The sequence below is a fragment of the Cucurbita pepo genome, chromosome LG12 (assembly GCF_002806865.2).
Source record: "Cucurbita pepo subsp. pepo cultivar mu-cu-16 chromosome LG12, ASM280686v2, whole genome shotgun sequence".
NCBI classification, from domain to species: domain Eukaryota; kingdom Viridiplantae; phylum Streptophyta; class Magnoliopsida; order Cucurbitales; family Cucurbitaceae; genus Cucurbita; species Cucurbita pepo.
Genome location: NC_036649.1, coordinates 5,673,104 through 5,691,185, shown reverse-complemented (window position 1 = coordinate 5,691,185; position 18,082 = coordinate 5,673,104). Strand labels below are relative to the sequence as shown.

The following is an 18,082-nucleotide window of genomic DNA, read 5'->3' as shown; positions in this document are numbered from 1 at the left end:
TCGAATTGATACGTTCTCGGTTTTCAAATCATTTTACTTCTTCCAAATCTTTTAGTGACGTTGAGCTCAAGTTAAAATGGAATATATAATAACAAAATTATTATGAGATATATTTCATTTTATCCTATGCTTTCAATCAAGTTATACGATGCTTTTACTTTAAAAATATAAATTATATTATTGTTACATATCATTAAATTAATATAATTTAGCACGATGCTTAAATTTATTATGATATTTGATATCGTAAGTAAATATGTATATTAAATTAATTGTTTTTTTCGTATGAATAATATAAATATGATAATAAAATTAAATTTAAATGTTTAATCGCTTGAAAATATATAAATTATATTTTGTACCTAAACATTTGAATGAGTATACTCTCATCCATGGTCAATCTATTAATTATTAAACAATTATTGTGAATTATATTTGAGAATAGAATAAGGTAAAAATAAAATAAAATAAAATAAATTGGTATTTAGCATTATTTCCGAGATATGATTAACTATGAGTTAATTAATAATAAACGTTTTTTCAAAATTAAAAAAAAAAAGATTTTTCCAGCTGTGGAACACGTTTTTTTATTAAACAAATAAGAAAATAATAATAAATTAAATGAGATGTTAGATATTTATTCACAATTTTCCCAACAAATATAATAAATGAAACAGATTCAAAGTCAAGAAATAATAATAAAATATTAAAAATACTTTTACAATTAAAATATTTTATTTAATTAATAATCATAATATTTTAATAATATTTATAAAAACTTAAAACAACTCTTAGAATTTCTTTTAAAAGCTTAAAAATATTTTTATGGTCACGTAAGGTTTCAAAAGTAACATTAATATTTTCGTTAGAAAAAAAAATTAAGACAATATATTTGATGTAGATAAACAATTTCCTGTTATATATTGACTGTATAAACTTTTTTGATTTTTTTTTTATTTTTGTAAAAATTAAAGGTTTTATTGCTAATTTTAAAATTTTATTGGTATCTAATTTTAAAAAAAATCAATGAAATAAAATTTTTTAAAACTATTAAAATCAAAGATTTAGGAAAAAAAAAACTTTCAATTTAGTATTTCATAAATATAAATTAACGTGTATTTTTAAAGCTTCAAGTAATTAAAAGCGATAAAGAACGATAAAGAAGGGTATGGATATTTTTTTCAATATGGGTGAAAATTTAAATTTTCGTCTTCCAAAGATACAATATGTCTCAATTACGGTCGAGCTATTCTCGTGTATTTCGAAACACACACACACCATTCTCTAAATTAGCTGACGTGGGACTCCCTCTCAACAATCCTCAACAGAAACTTATCTCGAGTATACGCGTTTTAAAAACCTACTTCTTTTCAATCCTAACTTATCGAATAAGGTGTTTAGGAGACTCCCTCCCAACAATCCTCAACAGAAACTTCTCCGGAGTAGATCTGTTTTAAAAACCTTTAAGGAAGCCTAAAAGGAAGAGGACAATATTTGTTAGCAGTGGGTTTAAGTCATTACACATTACCTACTTCTTTTCAATCCTAACTTACCAAATGACGTGTTTAGGAGACTTTATTCTACCATGGACAAGAATACCAGTTCCCAAAACAACATGAGGACAATGTCTCTTAGCAGTCGGCTTGAGCCGTTACACATTGCCTACTTCTTTTCAATCCTAACTTACCGAATGTGGTGTTTAGGAGACTTTATTATACAATGGACAAGAATACCAATTCCCAAGACAACGTGAACTCTCTTTACGTGAGAGAGACAAAAAGGAGTCTACTATATTTAACCTTAACGATCAGCTAATGACACGAAAGCTCTCATCCAGATAGTTATAGATACGTGTCAAATTGTTCGATTCAACAACCACCAGGATTGTAAATTCAAATTCCTAACTAGTTAAACTAGGTTAGGGTGTGTTCCTACTTTCTACTCTGTCATTTCTTTCTATGGACACTGTTTTAAGCACAAAATCAAAAAATATACGCTGTCACTCTCTGCCTTACCTTACCAATATACTAAGAATCAAAGAGAATTTAAGAAAGATGAAGAACATTGTTGGGGGGTTACCATATTTTGAAGGGTTGTCTATTCTGTTTTGAAGCACAGTATAGGTATCAGCAACGGTGTATTTGAATCCTTTGAGTTTGTTAGCAAGCTTCTGCAGAGCAATAGGAAGAAGCTCATTGTGCAGCCTTGCAAGCGCCGATGGCTCATCCCAACACCTTCCATACTGCCTCCCTGTCTTCACTCTCGTGTTTGGCATACAACCTATTGGAGCCACCGCTGCAACCACAAATTTTCTTCCTCCTTTCTTGTATATTTCCTACCACATCAAATAGTTTGGGTTTAATCCAGCTTCAAACTAAATAAATATATATATATATATATACACTCGAATTGTGCTTGAGAGAAGAATCATTGGTATGCAAATAAGAGATACTATTGTGAGATTACACGTTGGTTGGAGAGGAGAACTAAACATTGTTTATAAGGTGTGGAAATCTCTCTCCCGGATAGACATGTTTTAAAAACTTTGATGGAAAGCTTGAAAGGGAAAGATCAAAGACGACAATATGTGCTAACGGTGGGATTGGACTGTTACAAATGGTATTAGAGCCAGACACGGGTGATGTGCCAGCGAGAAGGCTAAGCCCTGAAAAGGGTGGACAAGAGCCGATGTGCTAGCAAGAACGGTGGCTCCGAAGGGGAGTGGATTGGGAGTCCTACATTGATTAGGGAAGAGAACGAGTATTAGTGGAGAGGTTAATTAGAAAAGATGTAATCGTTTCCTCCGATACCAAACAGATAAACAGAGTTCGAAAGCAATCTACGGGCTCTGCATCTTCCGAGCTTCTTCCTAATCGATCTTTCCACCTTCTTGAAGTACCTGAGTTGAGTTCCAAGGTCTATGACCTGTAAAATTAAATCAATACATTCAACATTCATCAGAGAAAACGAAGATCGCAAAACAACAAATCAATGCATTTCATCGACTGATTCGTACGAATCCTCGGTGAGTTTCGACTAAAACGCCGCCTCCACCGGATGCAAAATTCACGCCGTAGTTGTAACGTTTGGTGCGAGGATCTAAATACGACGGAATCAATGGCAGATTCGCATACTCCGCTGTAAGGTAAAATTTCTTTCAAGATTAAAGAGATACGAAACTGAAGCGAGTACGATTTTTAGTTCAATCTCTGTTTCGAGTACTCACCGATGAAATCTGGCACGAGACGGCCATTGGAGAATCTTCCGGTCGGATATTTGAAGAAAGTCTCGCCGTAGGGCATGAAATTGGCGCGGTACCCCTTGGTAGTGTTGAGGAAATTGTTGTTTCCAGAATCGAAAAAGGAATCGCCGAATACGAACAAGGCGACGTGTTTTGGCAACGAATAAACATCGGCGATTCGAGAGCTTCGTGCGATGAAGAAAACTGTGAAGAAGATCGAGAAGAAGAAAGGGAAGTTTGATGTGTTCATCTTCGGAAACTGATCGATGGAGACGGATTCTTCTCGTGTTCTTATGGAATCAAGTGTTCTTAGAAATATGTTATTTTCGAAAATTTTAACACTTACCAAATTTAACAGTCGTGTTCTAACCTGGTAACAAAGTCATGTCATGCCCTTAATCTAGAGAATGATTATGGATTTAGAACCAAGAAATACTATCTCTATTGCTACGAAACCTTTTGAGAGACCGAAAGCAAAGTCACGAGAGAGTTCAAAGTGGACAATATCATACCATTATGGAGAGGAAAGAAAAGATTATCGACCGAGTTGACGATGGAGAGGAGCGAAGCCGCTTTGATGCGTGTGAGAAGAAAGAATAGAACTTATGTTTGACTTGTAAATATTTTAATCCGACAACTCAACCCAACCCACCTAAAATGTTAAGTTAGTCTAAAAAGGATTTTTCCAACTCAAACGCTAATAATATAGTTATTTGTTTTATTAATGTCAGGTTAGGTAAGTAAGATAATATCACAATGTCTCTATTTAACGTGCAAAATTTTTTTTTTATTAATTTTAAAATCAAAGATATAAGAGCTCACACCTAGGATAGACAATATCATATTATTGTAAAAAAATGTAGAGAGTCGTTATCTATAATAGGGGTATTAAAGTCATTTCCCCTAACTTAATCATCTCGGTACAATTTTGAGATATAAAAAAAAGATGTGTGGTGAAGAAGATTAATTGAAACGATGTTTAACTGTAGCTCTTGTTGGATGAAAATGCTTGATATTTAAGTTTTATGAGATTTTATTTATTAGTGTAACTCGACAATCCAATACGACCCAATTCAATTCAAATATGTGTGAAAGATAAGAAGTCAAACAATGAAGGTAGGAATTGTTGGTTTAGAACTCGAGTAGTTCATAGACCGAGAAGGCTTCTAGCTTCTCCGCCGGAAGGAGTTTTTGCCAGTGAGTCGAAACTAACCAAGCCACGCCTAGTTCTTGTCGATAGGAGCCAGTAGCTTACTTCCAAGCTTTGTCAACTATATTATATAGTTGTGGCTATGACTCAACGTTGAGTTGAGTTGTGAACTCTATTCAAGTCGCCAACCCAACAAATTTAAAATTTAAGGTTGTGCTATAAAAGCAATCTAATCCTATCTAATAAAATTATTGATTTAAGTTCGACAAAAATGAAACAAAAAGTCAAGCGGAGAGATAGTTGGCGACGACATCCGATAAGAAACACATAGACGAAGTCGAGTGGAGAAATGGGAGTTGAGACGAGAGTCTAATCGAGAAATAAAGAGGTGACTCACGGGTGACATCGACAACTGCTATGAAGATGAGAACGACGTCAATGGAGAAGACAAACACTATGAGATGAGAACGATGAAGATGAAGAGTAGAGAGACAACGAGATAGATGAATCATCATTCAACTTATTAACTCAATCTCATATGGTGGAAGAGGAGAGAGAGAAAGCTGCACATGAAGAGTGCATGTGTGCCACGTGGCAGGGTCAAATAACACGACTCTTGGGTGGGCTGCGTGGGCTTGGGCTTTTCTCTTTTTAAAAGAATTTCGGGTTGGGTCGGGTTGCACCATTCATTTGAATTTTAAACCCAAACACAACGTGAATCAGATTGGATTCCAAAAAATGAACCCAACCCAAACCCGAAGTCTTTTTAAACCCAACCCAACTCTTATCATTCGAGTTAGGTTCTCGGGTTAGCGAGTTGGGTGTACACCCCTAGTTTTATTCGTGTCGTTAACGACATCAGTAAGATGATAAAGTGACCTACTAATTAGATAATTTTTTATGAAATCGAAATGATATAATAGTCAATTAAAGAAACGCTCGTGTTTTACTAATAATATTATTTATATTGTGGTTAAAAAAATGAATTATACATTAGAAAAAGAAAAATCCAAATAATTGGGTGAGGAAGGAAATTAGTAAATAAAACAAACAAATCCAAAAAGAGATTAAACAAAACACTTAACCACTAATTACTTAATTAGTGAGTTAAGCATCTTCATAAGTAAAAAGCGACGCCACAGTTTGTGGCCGTTGTGTTGGTGTTGGAAGGAAATGAATCCTGAAAATCAAGAAACTAAGTAAATTAATTTCCTTCATAATCATAATTTATTTACAAATAATTGCTTTTATGAAAATAAAAATCCACTAACTCACAAATTTTGGGTTCATAACTCGAAAAACACGAACAAAGTTCACAAGACAACGCAGTTAGGTTGGATTTGTCCGGTTGCTTTTTTTAACTATTTAAAAATTCTACTTATAAATCCAACCTTCTAAGGTTGTGTTGGATTATTAACCTATTTTCGGGTGGGTCGAGTTGACCATAGCAAAAAAAAAAAATTAAAATTTTCAAAATCAACCTAACTCGAACAAAAAAAAAAAAGATCTAACTCAACCCAATTTTTATAATTTGGATTTAGTCGAGATTGGTTGAGTTATCAAGTCATATGAACACTGTTAGATGAACACGACTCTCCACAATGGTATGATATTGTCCACTCTAAACATAAGCTCTCATGACTTTGAGTTGAGCTCCTCCAACAGGCCTCATCCAACACCCATGATCATTTCTTAAATTAGCCGATGGGGGACTTTCATCATCCAACACCTCCCCTCGAACAAAGTACGCCTTCCCTTAATCGAGGCTCGACTCCTCATTTTCTTTTGGAGTCCTTTGTTCGACATGTGAGGATTTACCAATCTATTGGCATGACTAAGTTTAGGGTATGACTCTGATACCATGATAGACGAACACGACTCTCTACAATAGTATGATATTGTCCACTTTGGACATAAGACCTCATGACTTTGCTTTGGGCTTACCCAGAACGACTCTCTAGTAGAGAGTATTCTTTTATTATAAACTCAGGATCATTTCCTCACACAAACATAAACATATTTAGGGGAGAGGAAGATGAGCGTACCAAAGCTTTTGCAACGGTTGCTCCATTGCCGAGTAATTGTTCTCTGAAATTAAGCCCTCTGTAATGAACATCCACATTGCAGTTCAGAGCAACCTACAGCAAAATCCTCAACAGTTCAATCCGCAAAAGGAGAATTTACAGACGAATTCTTCAAAATCAACACAGCAAATTCTTCCATGGAAGCTCCAGAGTTGAATGCAAATAACAAATAAACCTTACCTTCATCTTGATCACAGCCATATGAAGCACAAACAGCTCTACACCAACATCGCCAATGATTTTCATCTCAACAAACTCTGGCGTCGCATCGAACAAATCGACATTGAATCGATGCAGCAGAAGACGAGTTCGAACACTCCGATCGTCACTACGAGCGGGCTGGAACACTTCGGGGACTCGTATGGTTCCGATCATGGCGTTTCCATCGTGGATCAGGAGAAGCCTCGACGGACTATACTTAATGCCGATTTTGTTAGGGTTTCGAGAGTTGAGAGTCAAGGTGAAAACCGAAGAGATAAATGGAGAGGCAGAGTTGAGGCTAATGTTGTACCAATCCAATCGCAGTGATTCGAGAGAAAAGATCGGCTGTCGAGGCTTTAATAGGAAGATTACAGGCAATGCGGCGATGGCGATCGCGATGATCGAGAAGAGAGCGATGAAGAGGAGGAAAAGGCAGAATCGTTTCAGAGTATAAAGCGTACAGATCTGGTGGCAGCAAAAGCGATTGGAAAATCGAGTTCCAGATGCGAGAACATCCATTGACGGCCATTTTGGAGACACGAAGAACACGGATTAAATCAAGAATAATAGCAACTTCTAATGGCGGAATTTGGAATTTGATTTCTTGCTTAAGATTCTTAAACTCTCTATTGTTCTTCGAAGGCTTGCAACTTGATGTAAAAGCAACGAATTTTCGTAGTATTCTTGAGAACAAAATTAGGAATCTGTTTTTCATTTAAATAATAATCAAGTAAATTACAAGTGTTCTTAACTTAATCACCAGAATGAATGAGATAATTAGATTTTATTTTTCTGATGGTACATGGAATAATTGCCTATAATGCCGTAATTGGAAGATTGATATTTCAAAAGATATAATTATGAAAATATTGAAGTTAACATAGAATAAAGAGGGACAATTTTTGGGTTAATTTATCTCCACAATAGTATCATATTGTCCAATTTGAGTATGAGCTCTCCTGGCTTTGCTTGATCTTTCACTAAATTAACCAATGTGTGACTCACCCAATAATCCTCAACCATTCTCCCCGAGGACAATTTGAGTATGAGCTCTCATAGCTTTGCCTGATCTTTCACTAAATTAACCAATGTGTGACTCACCCAATACCTCCCCGAACAAAGTACATTATAAACCTCCCCTGAGGCTTATGGAGCTCTCCCTCGAACAAAGTACACCATTTGTTCGACACTTTAGTCACTTTTGACTACACCTTCGAGAGGCTCACAATTCTTTGTTCGATATTTAAGGATTCTATTGACATGGTTAAGTTTAGGGCATAACTCTGATACCATGATAGGAATCATCATGACTCTCCACAATGGTATGGTATTATCCACTTTGATCCACTTTGAGTATAAGCTCTCATGGCTTTGCTTTGAGCTTCCTCAAAAGGCATCATATCCAGCTCAAAAGGCATCATACCCGTGTGGAGATAGTATTTCTCACTTATAAACCCATGATCTTCCACTAAATTAACCAATGTGGGACTCACACTCAATAATCCTCAACATTAAACGTAAGTCTGGTATGTTGTGTTGTAATTCTAAATAATAATAATAAATAAATAAATAAAATACTAAACTGAATTTTTGATTTTGCGAATATTCAACCCAACCCAACCCAACATTTATAATTTGGGTTATTTAGTCCAAATTGGTCGAGTTATAGGTTATATGAACACCTTAGACGTGATTCCACCAAATGAACTTATTTGTAAATCTAACTTTAATGATTTTCTTTATTAATTATATTATATATTTAGATAATATGTTAAAAAAAAATTAACTATTTGAATCTAAAATCATGATAAAAACCATCAGTATTTTATTCCTTAATTTTGAAAAGTTGAAGTCTTTTGAGAAAAAAGGTCGAATGAAATCACATGCAAGAAACAGCTTAAAATAGGAACTTGCTCTGCACTTACAATAACATGTGAGTGGGAGAATAGGGCCAAACCACAAAACGAGGATGCCATGCTCAACAAATGGCCCGCCCATCCATGACTTTGACCTAACCAGAGCCAAACTGATCCCACGCTTTTCTCCTCCTCCATTACAAACCCTAAACATCTTCACAATCCCATCATCTTTCAAAGCTGCAATTTCAGAAGAAACACATAGAAACAGATGAAACAATAAACATGATCTACAAAAATTCTAGCTCAAAACTTCACATAAACAGGATAAGATATAGGTACGGGATCAGAGAAGTTTACTTCGTACAAGACAATAACCAAACCTCTCGGTTTCGGTTTATGAACAATGAAGTATGGAAGACATCTGAAAAGAAAAGAATAGCACAACCATTCTAGCTCAAAACTGTAAACATCTTCATTCGCACACGAACAAACATTTTCATTGCATATTTGCTAAGTACAAAACAATAATCGAACCTCTCGGTTTCGGTTTATGAACTATAAAGTAGTATGGAAGAAATCTGAAAAGAAAAGAATAGCATAACCATCCATTCTCATTCACACAAACACAAAAGGCAGAATTGAGATTCATCAAGTTTTCAACATCCACAGCAAGCCAACTACATGTAGTTTATCATCATCAGTACAAGCATATATTAGTTTTGAGATTCCCATATTATGGTCTCGACACATGAAATGTAGCCTACCAAGCAAGTAGTACTACATGTCCTCACAACATACAAACCAATAGCCATGTTTGTTGTTAAGCCGTTGCTTATGCAGGCAGATCTCTCTCACGTCCATTGCCATAACAGAGGACAAATGTTCCTGCAATAAGTTTATGTAAGAAATTCAAGCTTTTACAAGCAAAACAAACAAAGGAGATCATCATCCGGAAGGAAGGAGTATACATTTTTTTTTTATTTAAAAAGCTGGAAAATTTAGGGAGGAGTTGATAAAGATGTCAAAAACTCACTAATATGTAGCTTTTATTTACATAACCTAGCAATCTGGACAAGATTTGCTTAGAAGGCACTGCCGACCATTCCCGAAAAATCATCGAAGGACCAAAGGTCGACTGAGTTTACGCCATCCTGGTTTCCTGTCTCGCCTGCAAGGAAGGCATCCATTGATGCATCCCAGCTGCCATCAAGATATGGCATCTGGAAGTATTTCATCTCAGACTCGAAAGAAGATAACTCCTCAGATAAAGTCTTTCCAGAGCCTTGAGAAACCTCCATAGTCTCTGGGCTATACTTAACTTTCTTGCTTGGAGATGCATCCTCCACAAAGTAAGAATCTTCATTCTCCATGGCAGCTGAAAGAAAGGACGAGATTTCAGGAGTCTTTGCACCCTGCTCTCCCCATCCAAAGTCAGAGTACTCAAAGGAATTGCTCCCTTGATCTGAATTGAAGTACATAGGTGCAACATCAGAAGAAGGTGGACTGGTTTTTATTGCAACATCTGTGTTAGCAGGGAATGAATTCATGTTGACAAGTTGATTTGTAAGCGGTTTTTCGTCCAGGAAACCCACGGTGCTATAGTAATCTTCATCAGAGTTGTTCACGAAACCATTGTTCTGGATTTGATCTGATTGGGTCTTTGCCAAACTAGTTTTAACTACTGGTTCCTGAAGGTTTGTCTTGGATGAACGCTTTCCGCTAGTTCGTGGAGCTTCATTGGGAAAATTGACCTTAGCTTTCTTTCCACGAATTCGTCGTGCTTCAGCATCGTATGCTCGAGCAGCTTCTTCAGCAGTATTAAAAGTGCCAAGCCACACACGGACTCCTTTCCGTGGATCACGAATTTCTGCTGCCCATTTACCCCATGGTCGCTGTCGGATTCCCCTGTACTGATTCTTTCGCTTTCTTTTTGCAGATTTTTCAGCTTGTCCAGAGAATTCTACAGATTTTGAAGCTGCAAAGTGTATAAATCTTTTTAAAATCAATGAAGAAGAAAGAATAGACAGATCGGGAGGAGGGAAAAACATAGCAAATTGAATCCATCCCTGTCCAGAAATAAAAGGATTTAAGGGATCCAGAAACTACAAACGACAGGAACGAGGAAAATGTTAGGAAAAGTTAACTGATCATCCACTTTTTTTCAAATATCCATTGGCTACGATAAGATGAATAATTGGAAGGACCACCAAAACAAACAAACAAAAAAGGAACAGAAAGAAAATAATAAGAACAAAAATTAGGTTCAAAGCATTTTATGAATGTTCAACCAATAAGATGAATACCACTAAGCCACAACTTATCTGGCAATTACGTTAGCCGATCCAAAAAAATTGAGAACAATAAAATTAAAAAAAAAATAAAAAAAAAAATGTAAAGCAGTAAACATCATATAACAAATTCGATCATGTGGTAATCTCGTCAATATTTATGGAACTACTAAGAAAAATCTAAAAATTTGAGCCATAGAAGCTTGATTTATAATCAAATAAAAAATGTAAATCCATGGCTATTGGCCAGATCTATCACTCCCGTCCTTTTTTTTTTTTTTTTTTTTTTAAATCAGTAAAAAGGTTCTCAGTTGATTCCTCAAAAGAATTCGTTTCTGCAGTCGAAACCTAATGATCAGAAAGTGAATTTCCACATGAAAGAACATGCTCCCCTAAACATCTATGAAAATCAAGAAGGCAGTAACGGATCTACCACAAACCAGCTGAATGTCGAAAACAGAAAGAGAACAAGCGGAGGCCATGCAATAAAAGTCACTGAACAGAAATTAGATAGACTACCGAACAAGAAGCAGTAAGGCGTAAAATCAACATCAGAACAGCAATCAAAGGAAGCTTAGCTTAGGAAAAGAAAGTTACCACGAGCAGAAGGAACGGCAGGGCTTCCACCAGCAGAGAAGGCAAATGATTTGACATCAACGAGCTCTTCCACATCAAATTCCAAATCGGAATCGTCCTTGAAATGCTGGAAATCCGTCTCGAAATCATCATCAATGTCAATGATATCAGACTTAACCGGCTTGGACAATTGATTTCCAAAGCCAGGTTTCTTCAGGTTAGGCCAAAGATGTTCGCCGGTGACTCGCCGGGAGTGAGTCGTCGGAATAAAACCGGAGATTAAAGCACCTCCACACATTCTTCAAGAAGAAGACAGTTAACTGAAAGGATTTTGACAGAGAAGTTGGGAGATTATCGATTCTTGAAAGAGAAACTGAAAGAACTTTGGAATTGAAATGAAAAATTTAGTTGTTGGGAAGTGAATTAATTTTAAGCGGAAGGGATTCTTTCTTTAGGGTTTTAATCAAAAACGTTAGGTGGGTGAGTTCTTCCTGAAAGAAGGTGAGAAGAAGTAGGCACATTTGCAAGTGGGGCCCACTTATGTAAAATACCCATTTTACCCCCCTTTCTTTATGCCGTCAACTCCACAGTTTGTTCCCTTCCACCGTCGACGCCACGACAAAAATATGAATTATTTGAACTTTTTTATTTTTTATTTATTTTTCTTTTCTCTTTTCAGAAATAATAGAACGAGACAGCGTTACATTATTGTACCTTATTCTAAGGAAAAATACATGATACATAAATTTAATATCCATTCGTTCGTATATAATAAATTAATAAAAATATCGCTAAATTTTGTATTTTATTTAAAAAAATACTTATTAACTTTTAAAAATTTAAATAATATCTTTAAATTTGAGTATTATAGATAAATATGACTTTTTAAAATAATTAAAAAAAATAACCGAACAACCTAATTTAATCTAACCATGAAACCTTTATTGTGGTTGTTCGAGTCACCAATCCAATTAAACTAACAATTTCAGATCGGCCCAAAATATTTTTTCAACTGAATTCGTGTACATCTCTGTTTTTTTAATTCATCAACATGTGACCCTGTTGATAAAAGTAACATGTCTTGACTAATTGAGATATGCTCAAATTGACCAAATTTCGAGACAGTANTAACCATGAAACCTTTATTCAGGTTGCTCGAGTCACTAATTCAATTAAACTAAAAATTTCAGATCGGTCCAAAATATTTTTTCAACTGAATTCGTGTACACTTCTGTTTTTTAATTCATCAACATGTGACCCTGTTGATCAAAGTTACATGTCTTAACTAATTGAGATATGCTCAAATTGACCAAATTTCGAGACAGTAAATTATAAACTTTATTTTCTAACCCATCTCTCATAACAGTATACAAGAATAATCAATTCGAGTATCATCGGAAAGTTCGGTAGACACGGAGTTATGGGTATATTCTCTAGCACATCCCTTCCTCTTTCTCTTTCTTTGAAGCATTTTCCATGTGACATTCTTCATGGGTTGTGGGATTCAAAGCCGTAGGGCTTGTCTGCCTAATTTTATGCCCTTATAGTCATGTTTTAGGTTCATGATAAAGAAAAAAAAAAAAAAAAAAAGAGTTTACCAGACTTGACTGCACCAAAACAATGACTATTTAAAAATTTCCCTATTTTTATTTGAAGGGTATATATACACGCGTGTGTGAACACGACACTAAAATTTCAATCAACTGTAGTCAACTCATACAGTTTGGATTAGGTTACGAACTTATTTAGTGTGAGATCCTCGGTAGACACCAGGTAGTGTGTCAACCAGAACGTTGGACCTCGAAGGAGATGAAATGAGGATCCCACATTGGTTCGAGAGGGGTATGAGTGCCAGCCAAGATGCTGGATTCCGAAGTGGGCTGGATTCAATTCACCCAAATTTATTATTAATTTTAAATATCGTAAAAAATAAGATATAAGATCGTTGATCGTAGATTTGTTGGATATGAATAGAAGATTTTATATTATTTGATAAATTAGTGTTATGAAAATGTCTACGTGCATGCATTTTTTTAATATTCCATATTTTAAAAGAAATATTGTTTTATTTTATAACGTGAAATTGTTCTTCAAATTAACGTACCCACATAAAATTATTATTATTATTAACAAAAATCTTGGTCAAACAGTTGATTTTTCACCATTATTAAAAAAAATGGAATGCACAGTCAAATAAAATATCTAAGAAAATAATTACTCTCTCGGAAAATATCCTACTAAACAAAAATTAAAAAAATAAAATATTTATTTTAAATTAAATTGAATCAAATCGATATTATTTTCCTAAGTATTATTTAATTTAATTTATAAAATTTAGACGTTTTTAATAAAAATAACTCTTGAATTAAAAAAAAAAAATCTTAAATATCTTTAAAATTTAAAATTAAAAAATATATATACTAACATTTATATAAAAATATATTATTGAGTTTATAAATAAATTTCAAAATTATTCTTGAATTTTAAAAAATTTCATTAATATTTTTAAAAAACTTAAAAACTAAAAGAAAACCCTTTAAAAAAATTTAAACATTAAAAAAATATTTTATACCACGTCTAAAAAATAACATTAATAATTTTAGATATAATTTATGTAGTGTCGATAAACCGTTTTCGTTCATATATTAATTAAAAAAAGTATTTTTATTTTTATAAAAGTAAAGGATATTAATTAATCTTTAAAAAATTTATGTATTTTAAATTAAAAAAATTAAAAAGTATTAATAAAAAATTTAATGTTTATAAAGTATTGACGGTTAAAGATTTTTTTTAGATTATTTAAAAAGTATAAATAGCCATTTTTATTAATTTAAGTTAAAATTTAAATAATTAAATAATTACGTTGAATTAGCGTGGGTGATTGGGTGAATGCCAAACCACAGAAGAACGAGAAAGGACGCGTTATTGACTTGTAATTCACAAATATTCTATTTTTTATCTCTTTATAATTAAAATCCAAGAAACTCGAAAAAGGGAGAAAAAACAACGCCCATATTTATTTACAGCATTTAAATTATTATTATATAAATAAATAATTTTATTTATTTTTAACCCGTCCAAAAAAATTTAAAATATATATTTTATATTAAAAAATAATTAAAAAAAGTACCATGTTGCCGGCTGGAAAATTCATATGGCTTCACTAGCCGCCAAATTTGACGACGCGCCGTCCTAACTTTTTGGCATAGTTTTATTTATTTATTTATTTATTAATATTTAATATTTTTGTTAGGCCACGTCGGCAAAGTAAATTTGGGAGGACGTTCATGCACTTGAAGATATACCTTATTTTCACAATATTCCAATAATATTTTTTTATTATTACAATATTCTAACCCACTCCACATGTCACGACAAAAAATATATGCGTGGAGGTAGGGCCCACTTCCCCCAACTAATCCAATAAATTAATTAATAATTATTATTATTTCTCTTTAATTATTTTGATATTAGTTAGATATTAAGCTTGAAACACACGACAAAATGGGAGTTTTTCGACTATAAATATACGAATGGGCCCAACATCGTCACATGGTGGATTGGATCAACATCGCTTCAGGCCCAAAGAAATACGCTGTTTTTTATTTTATTATTATTTTTTTTGTTTTGTCTGTAGTGCGGCAACTTGCGTTACTTAGCGCCACGTCAGGGCGTGCGGGTGTTAAAAGAAAGCCAAGTGGCACAAGTGGGTGTATCAAAATGGCGTCTCATTCGAAATTATCAGCAATTTTTTAGAATTTGCCGATTTTGCCCCCCTCGTACGTGGGACCCACCGATTCGTGTTTATCTTTGTTCGAGTTTATTTACTTATTTAAGAGTTTTTTTTTTTAATTTAATTTAAAATTTGAAAATTAAAAAAAATTAATTAATAAAATAAAATAAAAATGAAATATTTAATTAATAAGATAATGAGTTGGAGCATTAAACACATGATTCAAAGCCTCGAAAAGATATATGTTCATTATTTACTCCGAAAATCTTTATTCGATTTATTCGATTATTATAATTTAATACCACTTGGATTTTTTAATTTATCAGATGTGGATGAACTTGTAATTATCTTTTGTTGCTCATATGATTTGACTTTCGGATATTTTTATTTTATGGGTCAAGTTGGTTTTAACTTTTAAATTATATATATTTTTTTAATTACTTTGAAATAAATAAAACCATACAAAATAAGAATAATAATTTGTAGTTCACCTGACATTCCATCTTATTGTTATGCTTAAACATATATATATATATATATATATATATAGCTTGTTTGACCACACACATCGCCTGTCCATGTATGTTCAATCGTTTTCGACTCTAGCCAACTTGCTTCGTTTCTAGGTCAAGTCTTTCGGTTTGACCAACACTGCATCTTGATTTCCAACAACATAATTACGTATCGTAATGTCATCTCAAGTTCTGAGACATCTTCAGCTATCATAGCTTGCTTGGATATGTTTACCAAGAGTTAACATCACGAGCCAACTATATTGTTGGGACATCCCAAACATCCATCCTTCCAGCTTCTAGCGAGGCATGAACTCTCTGTGTCTATGTAGCGTTATTTACGGATACTCTACCAATTAGTGGGTGCATAGATCAACCTCTAATACATGGATTGTGACGGAATATCGACACATTCATGTCATTTGACATTGTCCTCTAACAGCTCATTTTTAAAAGACATTACCATACTCGAGCTTGATGTGACAAGTGTTTGAGCACCGAGAAATTTCCTTTACCGTAAAAGTAATAGCTTTAAAAATATTTATTAGCAATTTATTTTAAAAATAATTTTTATAATTACAAGACATCGGTCATATCTCTTTCAATTATTTTCTCTCCACGCTAAAAATTAGGGAAAAATTACATCTCGGTGATGTTGACTCAATGTACGGCCACGATGAAAGCACCGTGTAATCAGGTCGGCAAGATGAATCATCCGACGTGGAGGTGGGGACCACAGGAATTAATACACGCCCTTTGTCCATCTCCTTCGGATTGGCTTTTGAAAACCATAATCTTTGATGATAGAGTGACAGTGACAGTGTCGACCTTTTGGTCACCATCCAATAACATCACGTCACGTCATGTATGATTGAAGACCTCCTTTGTCGAAAAATACACGTCACAGCTCATGTGTCCGTCATTGTTGTTTTTACTTTACCGAAAATGATCAACCCACTTGATCCATTAGTGGCCCATTTGGTTAAACGACACAACGTAAATTTGAGTTGGGCTTCGGCCCAACACTTTTACTACCGTATCGATTCATTTATGTACTCCTCGTTTACTCGGGTGTCGCATGCTCATCAGCTTCACGTGGTTCACCCCGAACCATATCTTATTAGGAGAGATGCTTCTGCATCAGGTGATTACACGTAATTGCATTTTTCGACCCTACTAGTGTAGTTACTTACTGTGCATTTCTTTAAATACGTAAGTCACGTGCTACTTATTTTTCAGATAAAGATAAGACACCCTTATATGGATGACGTGAAAGTCTTGGGGATAAAGTCGTAATTATCCCAAATTTTAAGGACTAAAACGTCGGGTTTAAAAATACAGAGATTTATTTTTTATTATTATTATTATTTACTAAATTAACAATTGAACTTTAAAAGCTATAAATTTAATAATAATAATAATAAATCTTATAGAGAGGCGAGCCCACGTGAACAACTTTGGAGGTTAATAGTCCAGAAGAAAAAAAAAGACAATATATCTATTGGGCCGGGCCGAAGTAGAATTGAATTTATTGATTGGGCCACATGTGATACAAAGCCCATTTTTCGTAGTGTTTTATTGGGCCGGGTCAACGTAGGCCCAAATTTAGACCGAGCCGTGAAATTGGTTGCTCTTGCGTAAAACGATGTTGCCGATGATGTTCGTGAGGGAGAAGAAATGGAGGGAAAATCTCACTCAGTAGAAAATGGTTGAAACTGGAAGAACAGTTTGGAGTTTTGAGGTTGCAGAGTACAGACGAGGTAACGTTTCCTTCTTGTTTCTCAGAATATGAAGAATCGAGAACACAAATCATCATGAAAACGCGTTTCTAATGGTCACGAGTATAAAGCAAAAGCTATGGATTGGTGGTTGTTTCCTTGTTAATTTGCTTTCATAATTTATATTCACAGTGAAAATTCACTTCGTAAAAGCGAAACGATTATTGATCATTGTTTTGATTCCAACAAATAGCTGGAAAGGCAAGTGTGATTCTATCCTCGTAATTATTGGTTCTTCAATTTCCATTTTCTTCGATGGTATTCAATTCCGTATACGGCGGTAGCTTATGATTTTACACGTTCTTCCAGATCGTAAACTGCTGAGATTCAGTCTTTTACACTGATGATTGACGATGGAGGACCATCGCCAGGTATTTCTCATCTCTCGCAATTTGAACTTACTGATGGAAATTGAATCAAACTGTTCGTGATCTCTTGTTTATCTCTTACTACTTGCTTGAAACACGGATTGACTGATGAAAATTTGAGTGCACTACACTTCACCATAGTCAATCTCATATTGTGTTCATTATTATAAAAACAGATTCTGGATCCATGTGAAAAGAAATGATATCCCAAATTCTATATTACTAGCGTGTCAATACATAGAATAGGAACATTCTTGTGTTTGCTGGACGTGGAAAGGGAAAGCCGAAAGGC

At 34.2% G+C, this 18,082-nt stretch overlaps 3 protein-coding genes across 4 annotated transcripts; all 3 read right to left on the bottom strand.

The window, feature by feature from the left end:
• Positions 1-1,307: 1,307 nt before the first annotated feature.
• LOC111806924 (GDSL esterase/lipase 5-like) lies at positions 1,308-3,518 on the bottom strand. Of its 2 annotated transcripts, none has more exons than XM_023692451.1 (4): positions 3,227-3,518; positions 3,017-3,138; positions 2,811-2,925; positions 1,308-2,335 (listed from the first exon to the last, which is right to left on the bottom strand). In XM_023692451.1, exons 1-4 carry the CDS (start codon positions 3,489-3,491, stop codon positions 2,223-2,225), a joined length of 615 nt encoding a protein of 204 aa, XP_023548219.1. In that variant the 5' UTR covers positions 3,492-3,518; the 3' UTR covers positions 1,308-2,222. The 2 variants fall into 2 exon arrangements, with proteins under 2 accessions (XP_023548219.1, XP_023548220.1); XM_023692452.1 differs by having other exon boundaries at positions 2,844-2,925.
• A 1,937-nt stretch (positions 3,519-5,455) lies between these two features.
• On the bottom strand, positions 5,456-7,451 carry LOC111806923. The gene is made up of 3 exons (XM_023692450.1): positions 6,656-7,451; positions 6,437-6,529; positions 5,456-5,571 (listed from the first exon to the last, which is right to left on the bottom strand). Exons 1-3 carry the CDS (start codon positions 7,193-7,195, stop codon positions 5,509-5,511), a joined length of 696 nt encoding a protein of 231 aa, XP_023548218.1. The 5' UTR covers positions 7,196-7,451; the 3' UTR covers positions 5,456-5,508.
• A 1,663-nt stretch (positions 7,452-9,114) lies between these two features.
• LOC111806921 (ethylene-responsive transcription factor RAP2-12-like) lies at positions 9,115-11,887 on the bottom strand. The gene is made up of 3 exons (XM_023692449.1): positions 11,421-11,887; positions 9,569-10,510; positions 9,115-9,420 (listed from the first exon to the last, which is right to left on the bottom strand). Exons 1-2 carry the CDS (start codon positions 11,695-11,697, stop codon positions 9,618-9,620), a joined length of 1,170 nt encoding a protein of 389 aa, XP_023548217.1. The 5' UTR covers positions 11,698-11,887; the 3' UTR covers positions 9,115-9,420; positions 9,569-9,617.
• Between the last annotated feature and the right edge of the window lie 6,195 nt (positions 11,888-18,082).

Bases quoted from the DNA above. Each gene is read 5' to 3' on its own strand.
- LOC111806924 (XM_023692451.1), bottom strand. From the start codon at position 3,491: ATGAACACATCAAACTTCCCTTTCTTCTTCTCGATCTTCTTCACAGTT. The intron at 3,139-3,226 runs GTGAGTACTCGA...TTTACCTTACAG, and splicing joins TCTCGTGCCAGATTTCATCG to CGGAGTATGCGAATCTGCCA. The intron at 2,336-2,810 runs GTATCGGAGGAA...TTGATGTGGTAG, and splicing joins GAACTCTGTTTATCTGTTTG to GAAATATACAAGAAAGGAGG.
- LOC111806923 (XM_023692450.1), bottom strand. From the start codon at position 7,195: ATGGATGTTCTCGCATCTGGAACTCGATTTTCCAATCGCTTTTGCTGC. The intron at 6,530-6,655 runs GTAAGGTTTATT...ATTTTGCTGTAG, and splicing joins TGGCTGTGATCAAGATGAAG to GTTGCTCTGAACTGCAATGT. The intron at 5,572-6,436 runs GTACGCTCATCT...CTTGATTTTCAG, and splicing joins CAACCGTTGCAAAAGCTTTG to GATTCATTTCCTTCCAACAC.
- LOC111806921 (XM_023692449.1), bottom strand. From the start codon at position 11,697: ATGTGTGGAGGTGCTTTAATCTCCGGTTTTATTCCGACGACTCACTCC. The intron at 10,511-11,420 runs GTAACTTTCTTT...TACACTTTGCAG, and splicing joins TGCCGTTCCTTCTGCTCGTG to CTTCAAAATCTGTAGAATTC.